This window comes from Zeus faber (genome assembly GCF_960531495.2).
Source record: "Zeus faber genome assembly, chromosome: 12".
Taxonomy (NCBI): domain Eukaryota; kingdom Metazoa; phylum Chordata; class Actinopteri; order Zeiformes; family Zeidae; genus Zeus; species Zeus faber.
In genome coordinates, this window is record NC_137196.1 from 20,987,167 (window position 1) to 21,006,222 (window position 19,056).

Consider the following 19,056-nt stretch of genomic DNA (forward strand, 5'->3'; position numbering starts at 1 on the left):
AGTACATTTTTGCATCATGCAGCAGTGATACTGTATCCAGTACAGTGATACAGTATGCAGTACAGTATGCATCATATTGCATCATATGCATCATCATGCAGCATATTCATTTAAACAATGAGATCTCCGCCTTTTTACGTTTTTCTTAACTCGCATCACAGACTTTTTCACGCTGCAAGTAAGTACTCAACCTCGTCTCCTGTTTTCTTCTTCTTCTTCTTCTTCTTCTTCAGCTGCTCCCGCCTCTAGAAAAAATGGGTTCAGTAAAGTAACAAACCTTCTTATCCTCAAATTAATCAAATCTCTCTCTTCTTTCCAGGGCTATAGAACAAGCTGGTATGATGATGAAGGTGAGTTGTTGTTTCTTTTTTTTTTTTTTTTTTTTTTTTGGCTGTTATCCCTTTTCGGCCACACCCCGTGGTAACGCAAGTCCCGCCTTGCATGGGCCTCTCATCTTCTCGGCTGCAGGAGCAAAAGAAGATGCCGGAGGCGATCCAGTACATTGAGAAAGCCTGTATGATGTACATGGAGAACGGGACCCCCGACACCGCGGCCATGGCGCTGGACCGGGCCGGCAAGTGAGTTCTGAATATATATATATATATATATATATATATATTTTTTTTTTATAGGGCCCCAAGTGGAGGCTTTTATCTGGCGGGAGTATTAGATCGACAGTAGTGGTAGAAAGAAGAGGAAAGATTCCGCTCTAACCCGAAACCGCTTGTCTCTAGACTCATAGAGCCCATAAACCTGGACAAAGCCGTGGACCTGTACCAGAAGGCGGCGGGCGTGTTTGAGGTGAGAGCCGGCGGCGACGATGTCACCGCGGGTCAATAAAGTCTTTCTCTGTGATGTCATCCGTCTGGATCTCGGGACGTTTCTTGAGCCGACGTGTCCGTGCCTTCGCTCCCCCGCAGAACGAGGACCGTCTGCGGCAGGCGGCAGAGCTGCTGGGCAAGGCCTCCAGACTGCTGGTCCGGTTGAGAAGGTACGAGGGAGGAGCGAGGGGCCGAGCCCGAAAACGGGGACGGCGTCGACAAGGACTAATGCCGTCATCCGTGGTGGATTTAGGGGGGGAAACGGGGGCGTGTCGTTGAGTGACGGCGTCCCGTACGTGGGAATGGACTCCATACGGAACTTTTCCGTACAGGAGGCCGATGTGGGAATGATGCCTCCCGCCTTTGCCAGACTTTATTTTATTTTTTTAATCCGGCTGTTGTTGGGGATTCCATGTGGGGAACGAGGCTTTATTGACACGCCCTGTCTGTGATTTGTCCCCAGGCTGGACGACGCAGCCGTCGCCCTCCAGAAGGAGAAGAACATGTACAAGGAGATTGAAAACTACCCCATGTGCTTCAAGGTGGATGGAGCTCGCACTCCAACTAACCCCCCCGACGACGCCTGACCCGGGCATCTTATCCCAAAAAAAAAAATAAAGTGTATCTTCGTCTGATCGTCCATGTTTTTCGCTCCCTAGAAAACCACCGCGCAGGTGCTGATTCACCTCCACAGGGCCGACTACGTGGCCGCTGATAAGTGCGTCAGAGAGAGTTACAGGTAAGGGCGTTCATTTAGTTGTTTTGCTTCCTTGGATCTTTCTGATCAATTGGGATGGTGATTAAAGATTAAGGAAGTCCAAGTGCTCTCCAGCCAGGCATTGGACAATTACCAGATTTGCGGTTTCTGTTTTGTGGTCGGCCGTGTCCTTTAGCTCCCCCTGTGGGTGTGGATGGTGCTGGGTTAATGGCTGCCATCATCTGGGGTTCACGCCCCCACCCCCGACGCTGCTTCACTCAGGTCATCGATTGGGACGTGCTGATCGATTCTCCCGATTCGTTTCCTCCAGTCTCCCAGGTTACAGCGGAAGTGAAGACTGCGTTGCCATGGAGACGCTGCTGCAGGGGTACGACGAGCAGGACGAAGACCAGGTGTACCGCGTGTGCAACTCGCCGCTACTCAAGTACATGGACAACGACGTGAGTCTTTCACTTCGCGACTTTGTTTTCTGAGTTTTGCAAAAGAAGGGCTCATTTACAACTGTATCCAGGAAAGGCCAGAGGTCGATTTTTAAAATCTTTTATTTATAATTGTTTATTTATTTATTTTTTTAATGATTAATGTCCCTCCCAAATTGGCATATAATAAAACACGGGACTGAATCATTGATCATTGATGTATTTTGTAAAACCGTGCCATTAAAATGTCTTAGAAAGTCTTACATTCTGAACGGGCGTGCACTAGTTGTACAGTAGTACATTCTAGACACTCAAGCAGATTTGGAAAAACTACAAATACAGTGAATTCATTCTCACTAAACCATCATCAACATTTTTCCCGGATCCCGCTGGTAAGAGACTCTTACCAAAGACAACTGTGTTTTTTGTTGTTTGTCCCCCCCCCCCCCCCTCTCTTCCCAGTACGCCAAGCTGTCCATCTCCCTCAGAGTCCCTGGAGGAGGAAGCAAGAAGAAGGCCGCTGCCGCTCCACAAGGTGGCGCCGGCGGAGCGTCCGCTCCCACCGAGGAGGAAGACGACTATGAAGGAGGACTGTGTTAACCTGAGACACCCGGAGAGCTAACCCCCCCCCCCCAAACTTACAACCACACACACACAGTCTCCTGCATTCTCCCCCCAGTGTGGATTCCCTCGATGTACCTTCCAACACTACGCTGTAACACAGATGTCGCTCCATATGATGTTTTTACTTCGGAAACAGAAACTCGAGAAAACAAACATGGAGCGACTGGGGAAAATCCAGAGTTACAGTAGGTCTGACGGGCCAGAAATGAAGATGGTGCACGTTAATATACAATAATATAAAGCAACCTCTTAATTTGGCTACAGATTTGAGGTGTGGGGGGGAATACATATAAAAATCACACCTCAAAGCTGTATCGAAATAATAGCGAGAGAAACCATACCTCAAATGTCCAGAAAGGTATAAAAAAAAAAAAACTAAAAAAAAAAAACATCCTGTGTTGTGGGTGTTCTGTTGTTTCATGTCGGTGAGAAACCCCAAAGCTTTGTACATTTTGCTGTTGTTTATTGGTAACCTTCCCAAAATCGAACATCACTATAGTACTATTGAAAATCAAGATAAGTGTGTTCAATATCAAGTAATGACAATGACGTGTTTATTTGTACAGAAATTATTTATTCAGTATTATACTTATGGCATCGGTTCTCGCCTTTTATTGATGCATGTGCGGGGAAAGAATGTGGTGAAGTTTATCAAAATAAAAGCAGCGGATGGCGACGCTCCAACGTCCGTACGACAGCACTTAGTGTAGATGCTTTGATTTGTCTACCTCAAGGTGTCTGCAGCTTCCACAGGGGCTTTGCACTTTTATTTCACTACTATTTACCCCCTTGATTTTTTTTTATTCAATTGGTACCAATTGCTGAAAAGATCCCAGTTCCCAGTGCAAAGTCTCCTACATTCCAAAAAAAAAAAAAAAAAAGCCAAATAGACTGATTAGTATACACATGAAGAGGAATGGTTGAAGGTGACAAAGGGAAACTTTTTTTTTGCTTTTTATTTCTTTCTTACAAAGGGAAACTTTATTGAAATGTTTTATCCTGCTTTGATTTCCTAAACGTCAGTATCTTCACATATATTACAAATGCGCCACTATTCTTGTAGGGCGCTGTAAGAAGGGAAGGCAAACAATTGATTAAGCATGTTGGGATCATGTTTTGAGAAGAGGCTTGGAGCTGCCTGCGACAAAGCGCCTCTGGTCGGACACGTGTAGTCGCGAGCGTGAGGCTTCTTTAAAGACCTTATTTATTTTTGATGAGATTACCGTTCATCGAAAGCCCCCCCCCCCCCCCCCCCCCCCGTTAAAGTGATGTCCGTGGTCGGGTCTTAATGCACACTAGTGCCGCTTCTGTGCCGTTTCCGTCCCCCAGTAGCTCTGTGATGTATCTGTGCATTAGCAAGATCAGCGCCGGACTTGAGTGTATGTTTATGTCGCTATCAATGAAAATAAAAACCATAAACCCCTTTTTTGTATGGCGGGTCATTCCGGGTGAAGTCGGGGGCGGGTGATCATAACTCGAGTGCTCCATTTGCGAAGTTCCTTTCGAATCTTCAAATGGTTATGGTGCCTCCCAACTTTTATATTGCCGTCATAATTATGGAGACCTAGCACTGAAACAAATCGTTCACTGTAATATAAGAAAGGTATTATCAGCAGTGCAACAAGGCTGCTTGGTGGTTGGAGGCCAATTTACCAGTTTAGTTCCTTAGAAAAGCCGTCGTTGCTTGGTGACTCCTGAAGGGTCCACGAGCAAGATCTTGACTCCTTACTAATTGCCAGTTACATAAAAGGAATGCCCCATTTTCTGAATAATATTCAGCAATATTATTGCTGCGTTTGAAGAGGATCTGATTTTCATGTCTTTTATTAACTCTTCACAGAGATCCAAGATGTGTTCCTTAAAATAACTTATATTTTGAGATGCTGCAAGGTCTGTTTCCCTCATTTCACAGGCGCCAGGCCAGTAGATCCCTTCTGCAGCCTGACACTGAGCCTTGAAGGTTAGCATGCAGACCTGAAGCATCACTGTAAAAGTGGATCAACCAGTTACACTAAACTCTACAAATCAGGTCCTGTTACGAGGACAAAAGAGCGGCTAAATTCAGGACAACACTTTTGAGAAACGTCTAAATGTTTTATTTGCAGATCCTCGGACCTACCGTATCCAACCGTATTGACCTTTAACATACAGGTACAGCTTCACATATCATTCCGTCCCATCCCCTCCCCTACAACGGTATGTACACGTAATACAAATCAGTCATGACAATAATGAAATTGTTTTTTTTTTTGTTTGTTTTGTTTTTTTTCCATGCTACAATGTCCTCTAATGCATATCCTCCTCGACCAACGCTCTGTTTCAGCATATTTAAGGATTGGTAACCCGAAAAGGACGGCAGCAGATCCCATCGCCGTTTGAGAGAATGGACGTTAAACAGCGGGAGGCCTTGGGAGCGGGGCCGTCTGCCGCCTGCCGCACATGATACTCTGATTTAAAAATAGGCCTCCTCCGGCCGGACGGGAGACGACGCAAAGTATTATTATCAATCACAGTGACTGTGAGGAAGAGAGGAAGAGCGTTCTCTGCCCTAGGAATAGAAGGTAGGACACCCCCTGAGGCGTGAATACACCGGGTATATATTCCACCGCTAAAAGTCCACTTTATATTTCATGCCTTTTTAAATATTCGCTCATCTTTTTAAACATTACATATTCTTTGGGATCCGCCGCGACGTCCCTCGTACGAAGGTTTTTGCGTCGGCCCGTGACGCGGAGAAACCTGCGAAGAGGCTCCTGGTGGTGAAAACGGCTCTTCCTGAGAAAGGCACGTCGTTGGCGAGGAGCGGTTTGCGGTTTCTCATACAAACAAAATGAGGCAGGACGTCGTGACGCGCCTCGCGTCGTGCCGCGGGAGTGGTTCGCCGTGCGGCCCCCGGCGTCGGAAATAGGGCCGGGAGGCCGCCTGTCCGAGCCGTCCGCCTCTCGCTCGCCGTTGGCGCAACCCCCCGGCGATCCCGCAAACCCTCCAGGAGAACGCCTCGGGTTTTTGTGCTCGCCCGCACGGTTGTTTCGGCGGGGGAGCCCTTCATCGCCGCCGCGCCGACACTGTTAACATTCGACAGCACAAAGTCCGTCCTCTCCGGCGGCGGCTCACGTCGGCAGAGCTTTTATTTTTTTGTTTGTTTTAGCCGGGCCTTGGTCTTACCGAGCGACGGGCGGGGCTGGAAACGCCGAGGACTCGTCACTGAGTCTTCTCTCTGGTCCACTTGATCATGGTCTCTGGTGAGCGGTACAGGAAGATGAGCTTGGCGTACATGTCCTCCTCCAGGTCCAGCTCGCCCGTCTCTCGCACCAGGAAGATGTCGGTGCACAGCTTGAGGATGCGGTCCACGTTAGGCAGCTCCTCGAACATGATGGTGTGCGAGATGCCGCTGAAGAACTCGCGCACAAACTTGCCGATGACCAGCACCACCGAGGCGTAGAGGCCCATGATGCTGCACGGGAGTCAGAGATCACACCCACAGCTGTGACAGAGGTTGATTCCCCAGGGGGCGCACAAAACCACCAAAATAATAGTACGGACGGTAACATTAAAATGTGGGTTCCCATCATTTATCACCGTCCCGAGCACAACCTCGCTGAACGCGTCACCGCTGAGAGACTTACCACTCTGCTGCAGCTTCTCACTGTGCTTAAATGCCGTCAAACAAGGAGAAGCTCACAATATAGTCACAGTTTTTATGTATCATAGCGAGAGAGAAGGTTTATCCATTTTTTCTATTGTTGACAATTTTGCAAAAAAAACAGAAAACAACGTGAGAGACTAGAAACGGGAAGTTGCACCGTTTCCTGTTGGACTACAGTCGCCAACGTTACACTTCGGATGCACCGCTGAAATTGCCAAAACTGGATTGATATTGCGATATTAATGTTACTGTTAAATCATGTAACAGAACACGCACGCAAAAGACACGTGGGACTATAATGTGAGTTTCCCATTTTTGGAAAGGAGATTTAATGTTTTTTTTTAAGCCTTAAAACGTTCCCCATTGGACTGCATTCAACCACAATGAGAATCTGCAGCAGAGTGGCAAGTTTCCCAGTCGTCTAGCGTTGGACGAGATTGCACACACACACACACACACACACACACACACACACACACATACACACACACACAGTATGAGCTTGTTGTTGATGAACTAGAATCAATTTAACGGTGTGGCCCTGGTGCTTGTTTGGAGGGACGCTCCCACTCACCCGTATCCCGCCAGGAAGCCCAGGCTGGGGGGGCTGACCTGGTCGCTGAACACGTAGACCTCCAGGCCGGCGTCGTGCTGGTTCTTGGAGCCTCTCTTCTTCACCAGGCCCTGTGTGGTCTGGTTGACGATCCACCACTCCTGGATCTCCTCCGTGTTGAGGCTGGCTCGCTCCAGGGTCAGCGTGATGTCCATCAGCTCCTTGCCTGGAAACATTTAAATATCGCAATTCATACATGTTTTTGGGTTGATGCTTTTTCTCACAACTAATCCCGTTAAACCAACCAAACTGCATCCACACGCTGAAACACAAACCGCCGCGTCCAGTAGGCATTAAAACATTATTAACGTGACTCATGTTTAATCGCGTCGAACAATGTGCTTCTGTTTTCCCCCCGAGTCGAAAAGGCCCGCAAACGGATGACGTCTCGCCGTTAAAGCCTTTTAGGGAAATAAAACACGCAGAGTTTCGGAAAAAGCCGGTGTTTATACTGAGTGATAAGTGCCTTACCTGAAAGCTGCTCCACCGGCTTGGCGTCCGAGTCACTGGGAGCCCGGAGATACCGTGGGAAAATGTTGCTAATGATCCTGCGGAGGAGCGGCGCACGGTCAACACTTGAGAAAACAAGCTGCTTCGTTTCAGCTTTCACTGGGGAAAAAAACTCTGTCCGGCGCTCCCCTTCAAAGTTCTCCAAAAGTACCTTTAATATTCTTTTCTACTGCAAAATAAAAGAAAGAGTCCTGGATGCTTTATTTTATGTTTTAGCTTTTATTACTTTTATATATTGTTTTTTAAATATTATTTTATTTCTACCCAATCGTCTTTTACTTTACGTGCCTGCCCGATCTGCTTTTACTTGAACTTTCTTGCTTGTTTAATTGTCACAATTGTCAGTGTTATAAGATTTGATACATCTTTACTTGACTTTCCAGTGTTAGAAACTCTGAAAATGTTATGAGAAAATATTATTATAATTCTTTTATTATTATTGTTCTTTTTGCTCAGATTTTTATCATTTTTATTCTTGGCGTTTTTAGGGCTAAAAGTATCTGAAACACGGCAACAGCAGAACACACAGACATGGTTTATTGGACAAGTTGAGGTCTTGTTAGAACTGGGACGTTTCAGACACCTTGTTCTTTGAGTTTGATCAGTATTGATGTACATTTGGAGAGGAAATAAGTGAAAAACTGTAAAGAATTTACCCGAAGTACAAGAACGTTGACGCGATTCGATTCGTTTCAGGAGCGCGCTGCTTTATGACATCATCACCCGAAGTAATACTCGGCTCCAGACTAACCTTTTCCACTAGTAGCACTGGTGCTCCCTACTGAAAACTGAAGGAGGCCCAGCACAAAATTTAGGAGCACCACTGAAATCAATAGGCAACGCAACACAATCATATTTTTTCCATCTTAACTGTTACTGATAAATTTGGTAATAAATAGACAATTTACAGAAATAACAATGTGCTATTTTATTTTAAAGGAAAGGTTACAAAGTGAAGTAGTTCTTCACGGTAAAAATCATTAAGTAATTTAAAAAATGTTTTAATCTATTTTAGAGAATTTTCAATATCGCGGATATTTAAATCGGTAGCTCTAGCATGACACCGAAATGAGGCATCGAAAACTGGGTTGCAATTCGGTCCAGTAGATAGCGACTGAACCAGTGCCATAGTGGTACCGGGCAGCTCTACAATGAAATAGGATTTCACCCATTTTAAATAGAAAAATAAATAAATAGAAAATCAATATCACGAGGGGGGCGGGATGGGGCGGGGCCGGCTCCCTCTGCCTGGCTCTCACACACGCGCGAGGAGACCCAGCCCTGAGTGACAATGGCACAGCGAGCGTAGATTGCACCCAGATCGCCCCCTCTCCATGCATAATGCACAGAAAATAAAGCAGGGATAGGGATAATACCCATCCCTAACGAGTCGTGCCCCGTTCCTCCGTGCCCCATCCCCACACTCTTTTTAGTTGTTTTAGTTGGAGGAACGGGGCACGGCCATCCGGGCGCACATAGAGCCGTGTTCGTGTCCGTGTCCTGTTATCGTAATGCACACTGACTTAAGAAAAAAAAAAGTTTCCGACTGATGATTCGACTTTCAGGGAGTAGCCCTATGTGGCAGTCAATGTTGATATTGTGGACACATTGTATTCCCACAAGCATCACGTGAGTTAGCAATACAAACCCTGGTTTATAGCCACACGCAGACGGCTGCTTTTTGTAACTTGTGCTGCGTTTCACAGAGCCTAGGAAACTGTAATACCTACCCAAAGTGACTAAACTGGACTCTGTGTATTGCTGCCTGCAGTTTTATTAATTATAATAATACTATTCTTGAGGATATACCAGTATACCCAAGTGTCATTAAAATGAAGGGAAGAGCTGATCAGAATAAAACAATGCAGCTCCTGGTATTCTCACACTGTTTCACGGTTGGTTTCGTTGCTTTTGAGCAGTTTGACGAGCCGGCGCTTTGGCTCCTCCTCCAGATGAGTCACCCATTTTCCCGTCGCCATTTCAGCTTTTGCTCCGAGCGTCAGATTCCTGTTTGGACAATGACAAGCGGAAGGACATTTTTCCTTTTGTGAATATTCACCCTAACATAAAAACAGAAATAGAAGCGTTCTGGCAGGGGATTTGGGGCTTGTGTTCCTAATAAAGAAGATTTAAAAGTTATATATATATATATATATATATATATATATATATATATACACACAGTACCTTTGAATAGACCAGGACACAGTGATGGGGAAATCCTCCTTGGAGCTCAGCATCTCGATCAGGTTCCTCCTGCTGGGGGGGCTGATGGTCCACAAGGAGTTGGAGCTTCCCTTCAGCTCTGCAATGATCAGGTCCTCCGGCGTGTAGCCCTCCAGCCACTGCAGTGCTGCCTGGACGCACAAATAAAACATGAATACACCTTCCCCCTGAGGCGAAAAGGACAAGACCGCCCTATCTTTAAAATGTAAAGTTTGTTGATACCGTACTTAAACACATCTCTGATTGTGGTGTCCCCATCTTTCGCCTTTCAGATTTTATGCTCTGCTCTATAATAACAATGATGTCTCTAGTGAGTGTCCCAATATAAAATTTTAATGGACATATGCCACACAATCATAAACAAATATATACACAAATTCACCGACCGTTACGCAGCTTTGCTTTCAATAGTTTGTATTTTCAGTGCAGAAGAGATGATATAATGTGTTTAAATGTTAAAATACATATGTGATGTTTCCAAACTATTCAGAGGAGATTTCAATGTATATTTTAAGTATATAAATTATACTTGCACTTACTTCATCACCATAAAATGTCCTCACTAATCGGTCAAGTTCATCCTTAGACACGTTCTGCAGCTGGTTTTGCTGAGCGCTCATGGTGAAGATCGGCTGTGAAAAAAAAGAAACAGCTCATGTTTTTAAAACGATCTAAATAACCTCATTCATTTTTTGCATAGAGTTCTCATTTCATTTAAGCATACGGAACATTGGTACAAGTTGGGTTTATGTCAAATATGGGATTTGCTATCCTTTCTGACCTTTCTGCAATACTGGTGGCCTGTGTCCAAAAAAAAACGTACACACATCATTATCATCTCAACCCCAGGGGTTCACAAATTGCGGCCTGTGGCCTCCTAGGGCTCCGCGGAGGAATTGCAAGGGGTCCACAACAAAACGATTGTTCTATTTCATTTCACTGAACCTTGGTCACCTGGCCTCGGGTCAGGGGATTAGGAGGGAGGGTTTATTTCTTTTGAGGTTTGCATGTTTTGACAGCAAAGTTTAAGCCAAATGGTATATTTGTTTAGGTCAGTTTTGCACTCCAAACTAAACGGCAGTTTGTTATAGGCATATAAAGGAAATCCTCACCCAGAGCTTAGTCTGTCAAGGGGGTCTTGCCTTAAAGGTCACAGATTATTAAAAATCATGTGCTTGTACACATACATTTGGGCCTTACTAACGCACCAAATGTGAAGTAAGACAACCCAGTCTGTTTTTTCTGCCTAGGTCAGAAAACATGTGATTCAACAAGCCATTCAGAGTTGCCTCCCTCTCCTACATCAAGCTGGGACTCATTAGAATTATACTGCCCTACATCAGAGTATCTCCACCCACACTAGATAACTATCTTTGTGAAGATGCGCCATATTTTTCTCACAAGCGGGTTCGGCCTGCTATCATTTTGTGGAAGCTAAGAGCTAAACATGGGAACTGCTCTGTTTTTGGTTGCCCAAACCAGCACAAACCTGTGCATTGGTCCAAAGCCTCAGAGGACAGAAGAGCTGAGTGGATAAAGTTCATTTTTGATGGCAACGTCCCAGATAAAGTTGGCAAAAACCTGTATGTGTGTGCTAACCACTTTGTGTCTACAATGTGGGGCTGGCCATGAAACTTTTCTTGAAAGAGCAATCAATACCAACTGTCTGTGACCAAACTGCAGATGAGAGAAATGTAAGTATTTAAAAACAAATTGAGCTGTGTTTCTTTTGCCGTTCAGCACTAGCTAATGCTAATAGCTGAGGTAATATATTTGATGTAAATCTCTAGAAAGTTACTGGCTGCAGGATCCACAACAATGTTGCTCGTTTCGTTATATAAGGAAACGGAGTAAAATAAAATAACCTACTTCTAAAATATAAACACACTGTTTTGGCGCATCAGTAACGGGCACCCCATCGCTGGCGCGCCGTTGGCACACTCGGTAGAGTCAGAGAGGGAGCGATCGGGGCCAGAGCCGCGATTATTTAAAATTATATAGTTATGTTTATGATGATATATTGAGGGGGACAACTCTCTCTTTTTCCCAGTTAGGGGGATCGGGACCCCCCTGTCCCCACCATCATTTTAGCCCCTGCCGGAAAGCCACAACCAGTTCCAGAGTGGGGCGTGGGGAGCAGCAGCTCATTTGCATTTAAAGCTACAGACACGAGACAGAGGGGTATAGAGGCATGCCCGAATGGCTAGAATGCATCATCTGAGTGGTATTTTCAGCAAAAAACTTCAAAGAACATGCTTTGGGTGACCTCAGAGCCCTATATTAATGTTTATTAATGTTAATATAGGCCTTTTAATGTATTAACAGGAGTATAATCGGTGACCTTTAAAAACATTGGGGACCCCTGCTCTACCCACTACAAGAGCATCAAGGTTGCTGTGATTTCCAGCTCTGAAGCGGTACCTGGAAGCCGGCCAGGGTGATCTTCAGGGAGACGTCCAGGGGCTTGTTGACCACTCCGGCCACGGACTTGACCAGGGACATGAAGAGCAGCGGGAACCAGACGATGCAGATGAGCAGCGCCACGATCATCCCCCCCATGCCGTATTTCACCACCTTTTTCTTCTTCTGCCCTCGGGGCTGAGGATACCTCTGCGGACAGGACAAATAACAAAACACTATTGGACAGAGAACAAAGAAAACACTATTGGAAGGAGAACAAAATCCACCAGAGGGGGTGAGACGATAGAACTAGAATCTAGTGCCAGGTCATGTATTAAAATGATTTTTTTCCTTTCTTGCAATTAGGCAAAATCTTCCTTCGGGCCCCACTGTTTAAAGATATTGAAATAAGTCCAAGTGTTAAATTAAGTTCAATTTCATGCAAATGAGTGGAAAACAAAGAAGAAAACCCCACTCAATTGGCATATTAAAGAAAAATCCAATGGGAAGTAAACAGGGAACAATAAGGTAATCATGGTCATTAAAAAATGTGGTCGCGGTCGCCCTATTGACTCCTACAAATCGAAAAAATAAGGTTTATTTAAAAAAAATACCAGATTTTTCCCTCAGAACAATTCGAAAAAAAAAACCCCAACGAGACAATCCTTCCGATTGAGAAAGGACACGAACGAGCCAGACCTTCTCGGACTCCCTCCAACATTTGAGGACGAAGATGTGGGCGTAGATGTCCTCCACGCAGATCCAGCTGGACAGAGACAGAGACGTGTCGGTCCAGACCCAGTCCATCACCGCCCGCAGCTCCGTCAGGAAGGGAACCAGACGGAACCTGGGAGGGGCACAGCGTTCCGCTTTTAGAGTTCCTTTTTAAGCTGAATTTAAATTCTGAATGATTACACTGGAAATGATAATTTGCAAGTGGTGCTTGTGCAGTTCCATATCAAAAGCTGATAAAATAATACCGAAAATACCGGCTTAGTGGATACAACCATGTCTTACATACACCGCACAAAAGCCTAAAGGTTTGCCCTGGTTCTCTCTCATGTTTGTTAAGATCTATACTCCGACTCTTGTTTTGATTTCGGAATGAATATTTCTAGAACATAACGTTTTTTTGTCTCCTCATCTCCCTCTATCTATCCTCCCAATATTCATTAAAGCAGTCGAGGATTCTGAAACCGAAATCTTCGGCCCGACCGATTCACTTCCCCGCATTCTCTGTGGTTGATTTAAAGGGCACATTCCAGAAAGTTTCCAGGCGGAGCGGCTCACCCTTGAAACAGGAAGAGGTTGACGTAGTTGTAACTCTTGGTGAGGAAGTTTCCCAGCACGCGGGTGGGATATCCGCAGCGGATCTGATAAGCCGACAGGCCGAAGTAGATGCACTTGACAAAGTACCACATCTGAGCGACGGTGTTTTCATTGAACCGCCTGCGAGTGGGGGCGAGATGAAACGTTAGCGACAGGAAGTTGAGGGCAGGTTTCTTAACGATAGTGGTAAAAAAAACCTTATAGAAGTGAGCTGTCACAAATATCTTCGATTTTTCAATTACATAGATAGATCTAAAAATAAACTACAAGACAGAAAAATACTTTCTATCTTACTTTATTCATCCCCCGAGGGGTAATTGCAGTGTTATAGCAGCTCACACCAGAACAAAGCGGCAATAATAAAAAAGGAATGAAAATTGACAAAAAAATAGCAATATACAAAAAAATAAAAATATGAAAAGCATGATTAATGACTAATTCTTGGCCATTGGTTTTAAATTCTTTCTACATCTAGACTTGATGCTTCCAAATAGTGGACTGCTTTTAAAGAATATATTTATTATAATATAATAATATAATATATTGTATTTGACTCAAAGTGCTTTCAGGGTGTCATACTTCTCTGTGACTCCGGGCAGGATGAAGAACATCCAGAAGTGGATGCCGAACACGAGGAGGACTTGGAAGATGACCTTGCCCATCACAGTCTTCCTGAGGTAGAGGGCGCGGTCCACCACCATGGTGCCGAACTGGATCAGCACCATGACCAGGAAAGCCCCGGGGACCTGGTCCTCCGACAGGGAGGAGGTGATGTCTGCGGCAGAGTGTTTCTGGGCGGGACGGAGGCGGTTTTAAAAAGTGAGATTACTCATCGATGAAACAAACTACTGTAGAGTTATTTCATTGTTGGACGCATTTTTGCTCGTTTAATATCTCATCATTTAATCTTGAGACCTACGCCGAAAGCCCAGAATCCAAACACGATGATGATGAAGTCGACGGTGTCGGCGAGGAACATCAGCACGTAGACGTCGGTCACTGCGCTGTACTCCGGGTGGATCAGGTTGTAGAAGAACTGCCGGATGGGCAGGTAGATCTCCATGGCTCTGCAAAGAACACAGCGAAGAACCGGAGTTAATAGCTGAGCCTCTGCAGGTATCAGATTACATTTAATACTCTTTCAGACCTTTTTTAAGACAAATTTGAATCAAATTGTGGACTGATTTTTGGACAACTCATCCATCTCTTATTCAATAAAGTATTGCAGGTCAGTTTAAAAGCTAAGTGCTGTATATTTGGTGCAGGGCAGAGGTTAGTATTAGGTAGGAAACAGGGCTATGAACTAGATGACTCTATGAACTGTTATTAGAACAGTTTCCTTTAGGTCAGATAACAAGGTAAGGGATTGGGTACTGGAATAAATCTGGAAAAAAATAAAACTACAACTGAAATAAATAAACAAGGATTTTCTTCTCTCTTCTCTCTCTTCGTCTCTCTTCAGGTAAGTATCCAGGTATGTAGAAAGTGAGTTGGGTTCATCTAGAATAGGTTAGTGGAGCAGGTATTTATGAAGGTAAAGTATTCGGTTCAGCAGTAGATTTAGGGTTTAATAATATGATTTAATTCATTTTACGGTTAGGTCTAACGTTTGTAAAACTGGATTTCAGACATTTTAAGGCTTTTTGTGGACATGCAGATCCCATGAACAATAATTAAAAATAACTGCTCTGTTATAGGAAATTGTCCCAACCTTCACCACTGGGATTGAATATTTCTTTATCCAGGGAGTGTCCAGCTGGACGAGTCGATTTCTTGAACAAGAGGTAATTTCACACAGTTTCACACAGCTTGGCTCATTCACAATCGGGAGCCTTCTGAGCTGCACCCTTTTTTATACAGCATTGACCCGAATATAAGATGGCCCTGATTATAAGACGACCCCTCCAGACTCATTTTTGGAAAAAAACGATTTGAATGCCAAATCTTGGTTATATAAACAAAATAATTTATTTCAAAATTAATGATAAGGTTCCACCCGGAAACCTAAGGCGCGGAACCAAATTTCACAAGCACAACATGCTTAGCTAGCTCCAGCTGATTGGCATCTGACTGAGTCAGTCACACTTTGGCGAGTGCAAATGTGTCTGACACACAGGAACTTGAAGACCTGCCCGCTTCTTTTAAATCAATTGGAAAATTCCAGGTTCCCAGTGAACTACGACAACAAGGACGGTGGAGGTGTATCAGTGTTGTTCGACAGTTGTAGGGTACTATATGTGTGCACTGAAACACTCCGAATGCAAAACTTTTATTTTTATTATTCTACCATATATTGATATTTTAAAGTCGAGACCCCGAATATAAGATGACACCCCTTTTTCCAGACGTATTTCCAGGAAAAAAAAAAGTCTATCTTATATTCGGGTATATATACGGTATTTGGCCCAAGTTCAGCTTTTCTGTAGTAGTTAAGTGTTAAGTGTATTTCTTTCTCAACAGCAATTCAGTAAAGAAAAGAAAACACAACTTCATGATTGGAATAAAAGCCAGTTTTTGGGCATCGTACCCCTTGATGGTGAAAGCCTTCCCCTTGATCAGCTGCTCCCTGAGCTTCTCCATGATCATCTCCTTGCGGCCCTTCTGCTGGACGCCGGCCTCGCTGCCGTCCTGCCGACTGCTGTTGTGGGACGTGGTGCTTCCTGTGGCAAATAAGACCATTTACATTTCAGGCCCTAAATGACCCATGGCAGGGCGTTTGAACTCGGCTGAACCAGAGATCTTCAAGATCCAAAAGGCTGAAGGCCTAAAAGTCCAGGAGCAATTGCACTTTTGTAAACAGGGCCTGTTGCTTTGATTCAAGATTCAAGTTTCAAGAGGTTTATTTGTCACATACATATACATACTTTGATACATATATGCAGTGAAATGTAATGGAACTCTTATACAATGGGTAGATTAGACTCCAAACAACAGTGACATTTTTCTGCCTTTCTCACTTTATCACAAAAACGAACAGATGTTTTGCATTTCTGTATTTTCTTGATCACCATCCTATTTCGTCTTTGTGGTGACATCGATTTGGAACTCGGTCCCACTCCCGCAGCTGGTGACGTGCGGGAGTCGTCTTTGACTTTGAAATAGCAGCCTGAAAAAGACTGCTGATTTGTTTTGTTAAAAACCACCCATATTAGACTGTTTGTATTGCACATCCGTCTCCCGGTCCATCCCGTCGTCAAACTCAACAAGGGACTTATAACAATGGCATAGTGGGCAGGATATGATGGACAGCACACACAGGGGGGACAAGGTGAATCACCACTGGGCCAAGCCCTTCGCCGCCTGGCGGAGATCCAGGAGATCCAGGCCGCCCTCAACCACCAACAGTTGCTGGCAGTACAACAGCAGATGCAGGCCCTGGCTGAGTTGATCAAAACAAGGAGAAACCATCCATCGGACCACAGGGAGCGACGGACAGAGCTCATTCACTTGTGCGCACAGAGAGGACGTACTTGCGATCCGTTCTCAGGGATCCAGCATTAAAGGTTCACCGTCTCTCCAATGAAAACAAATACAGTGTCAGAGTGATTTTCTCCCTTTGAGCTTCTCTTCAGTAGAAAGCCCAGTGGTGTGTTGGACATGACTAAGGAAAGCTGGGAGGGAGGTCCAATCACAAGGTAAAATGAGATTCAATATTTCCTGTACCTGAGAGCAAAACTCCACACACTTGGGCAGTTGTCATGGGATAATTTTCTCCAGGTGCAGGAATGGCAACAGCATGTGTATGACAGAAGGGCTCACCTGAGGCAATTCTCAACGGGAGAACGGGAGTCCTTGTTTTAATATGGGTTCGATCCCAGGCTCCTCCTGCTAGCATGCTGTAGTGTCCTTGAGCAAGACACTTAACCCCTAATTGCTCCTGATGGCTGCGTACGTTGGTGTTTGAATAATTGTGAGTCGCTTTGGATAAAAGCGTCTGCTAAATGTAATGTAATGTAATGTTAATTCCCTATTCATCTAGCTACAAAATACAAAGTGGCAAGGGCCCTTGGTTGTCACATGGCAAGTGGGTTGTACACTCCGACGGGCTGGAGGCTACCCAAATGTACAACCTCAAAAGCATGGAGGGAGGCAGCCCCTGTTTCTCTGGCAACAACTGTAGTGGAGAGAGATGAGACAGGCGGTCCAAAAGTCGAATCAATACACCCCGGTCCCTTATGACCATCTCTCACTGGGCCAGCCCACCTTGCAAGGGCTCACCACCCACATAGACCACCACGTCGAAATATCCCCAAAGGTGATGATATGTTTGCGGCTCTATCACTTGCCTGAGCACAAAAGAAAGGTGGTGCAGGCAGAGATCAAGGCCATGTCAGACATGGGAGGGATTGAGGAGTCCAACAACTAGTGTAGCTCCATTGTGCTGGTATCATAGCCTGATGGGTCTATACGCTATACGGTTCTATTTGGACTATCGCAGGGTGAATGATGAGTCAAAGTTTGATGCCTATCCAATGCCCTGGGTCGACGAACTCCTGGAAAGGCTTGGCACGGGCAGCTTTTTCACGACACTGGATTTGACCAAGGGCTACTTGCACATTACCTTGTCTCCAGAGTCTAAGGAAAAAACGGCCTTCTTCACTCTGGACGGTTTGTACCAGTTTCGCACACTTCCATTTAGGTTGTTTGGGGCCGCAGACACTTTCCAGCTCTTCATGGAGCAGGTGCTTCGCCCGCATGCAGCATACTGGGGATTTCTGGGGATGGCCGGCTATTACAGACGCTTTAATTCAAACTTTTCAGCGCTGACCAGTCTCTTAACAGACCTTACCCGGAAGGCTGCCTCAGATCCGGTTCAGTGGACAGAGCCGTGCCAGTTGGCGTTTGAGAGGCTTTAGCAAGCCCTCTGGTGGGAGCCATTGCTCCATACTCTAACTTTGCGCTCCCTTTTGTGCTGCAGACAAAGGCCTCGAATAGAGGGCTGGGTGCCATTTTGACCCAGGAGTTGGACAGGGCAGAGAGCCTGCATTGACAACCAGAAGGGGACACAGCTGCAGAAGATTGAGGTGATTAGCAGAGTGTTAAAAAATACTGAGTTTTTCACCTCGCTCTCTCTCGCTCCTGACAGTGGGATGCTGGTGACGTGCTGGAGTCGTCTTTTACTTTGTGTTTGGAAATGCCTTTTACTTTGATTTAGCAGGCTGAAAAGACTGCTTTGTTGTTTTGTTAAAAAACGCTCCCATTAGAGACTGTTTGCATTGTACACGTCTCCCAGTCCATCTCTTCCCTGAATTCAAGTACAGACTTGTTACAATGAGAACTGTGCATACTGTATGAAGATTTGAGTATTTCAACACCCTGGCTTGAAAACAGCCATCATCTGGTTGAGCACTTGGCTGAATGACCCCTCACCTCTCTTGGATCTTGCGGAGTGCGAGTGGGTGGATCGGTGAGAAACGTTTGACCCTCCACTGGAGCTCTTGCGGCGCTGGTACATCTGCTGCTGGGGGTAGTTCACCTGCACGTGCATGGAATCTATCGAGGTCCCGAAGTTGATGGACTTCAAGGTTTGGGTGGAGCCTCTCCTCTGGTGTTTGGATGACGACGGCGGTTCCTTCTCCTGCTGTTTTCCTTCGTCCCCCGACTCGTCTCGACGGAGGAGCTCCTTCTTCTCTTTGAGGTCATCCTCATCCCATAGACCGTGGCACTAAGAACGGATTGGATTGATTTGAATTGGTGGCCATTATGAGACAGATTCAGGTGTGTGATTTCCAGATGAAACAGTTAACTCA

General features: G+C 45.3%; 2 protein-coding genes across 2 annotated transcripts in view; one reads left to right on the plus strand and one right to left on the minus strand.

Annotated features, from left to right (window-relative positions):
• The window catches only part of napgb (N-ethylmaleimide-sensitive factor attachment protein, gamma b), a 6,177-nt gene extending 2,172 nt beyond the window's left edge, over positions 1–4,005 (plus strand). Inside the window, exons 4-12 of the mRNA XM_080010855.1 lie at positions 162–182; positions 320–350; positions 469–578; positions 735–801; positions 921–991; positions 1,285–1,363; positions 1,481–1,560; positions 1,850–1,979; positions 2,421–4,005. Of these exons, the coding sequence (XP_079866981.1) occupies positions 162–182; positions 320–350; positions 469–578; positions 735–801; positions 921–991; positions 1,285–1,363; positions 1,481–1,560; positions 1,850–1,979; positions 2,421–2,558 (727 nt within the window). The 3' untranslated portion in view covers positions 2,559–4,005. The remainder of the gene's footprint in view (positions 1–161; positions 183–319; positions 351–468; positions 579–734; positions 802–920; positions 992–1,284; positions 1,364–1,480; positions 1,561–1,849; positions 1,980–2,420) is intronic.
• Positions 4,006–4,123: 118 nt separating this feature from the next.
• piezo2b (piezo-type mechanosensitive ion channel component 2b) overlaps positions 4,124–19,056 on the minus strand; it is a 54,024-nt gene continuing 39,091 nt past the window's right edge. Inside the window, exons 36-48 of the mRNA XM_080010841.1 lie at positions 18,677–18,971; positions 15,834–15,966; positions 14,226–14,373; positions 13,886–14,097; positions 13,268–13,426; positions 12,677–12,824; positions 11,999–12,187; positions 10,117–10,209; positions 9,539–9,708; positions 9,236–9,358; positions 7,313–7,389; positions 6,803–7,007; positions 4,124–6,036 (exon numbers count right to left, since the gene is read on the minus strand). Of these exons, the coding sequence (XP_079866967.1) occupies positions 5,784–6,036; positions 6,803–7,007; positions 7,313–7,389; positions 9,236–9,358; positions 9,539–9,708; positions 10,117–10,209; positions 11,999–12,187; positions 12,677–12,824; positions 13,268–13,426; positions 13,886–14,097; positions 14,226–14,373; positions 15,834–15,966; positions 18,677–18,971 (2,205 nt within the window). The 3' untranslated portion in view covers positions 4,124–5,783. The remainder of the gene's footprint in view (positions 6,037–6,802; positions 7,008–7,312; positions 7,390–9,235; positions 9,359–9,538; positions 9,709–10,116; positions 10,210–11,998; positions 12,188–12,676; positions 12,825–13,267; positions 13,427–13,885; positions 14,098–14,225; positions 14,374–15,833; positions 15,967–18,676; positions 18,972–19,056) is intronic.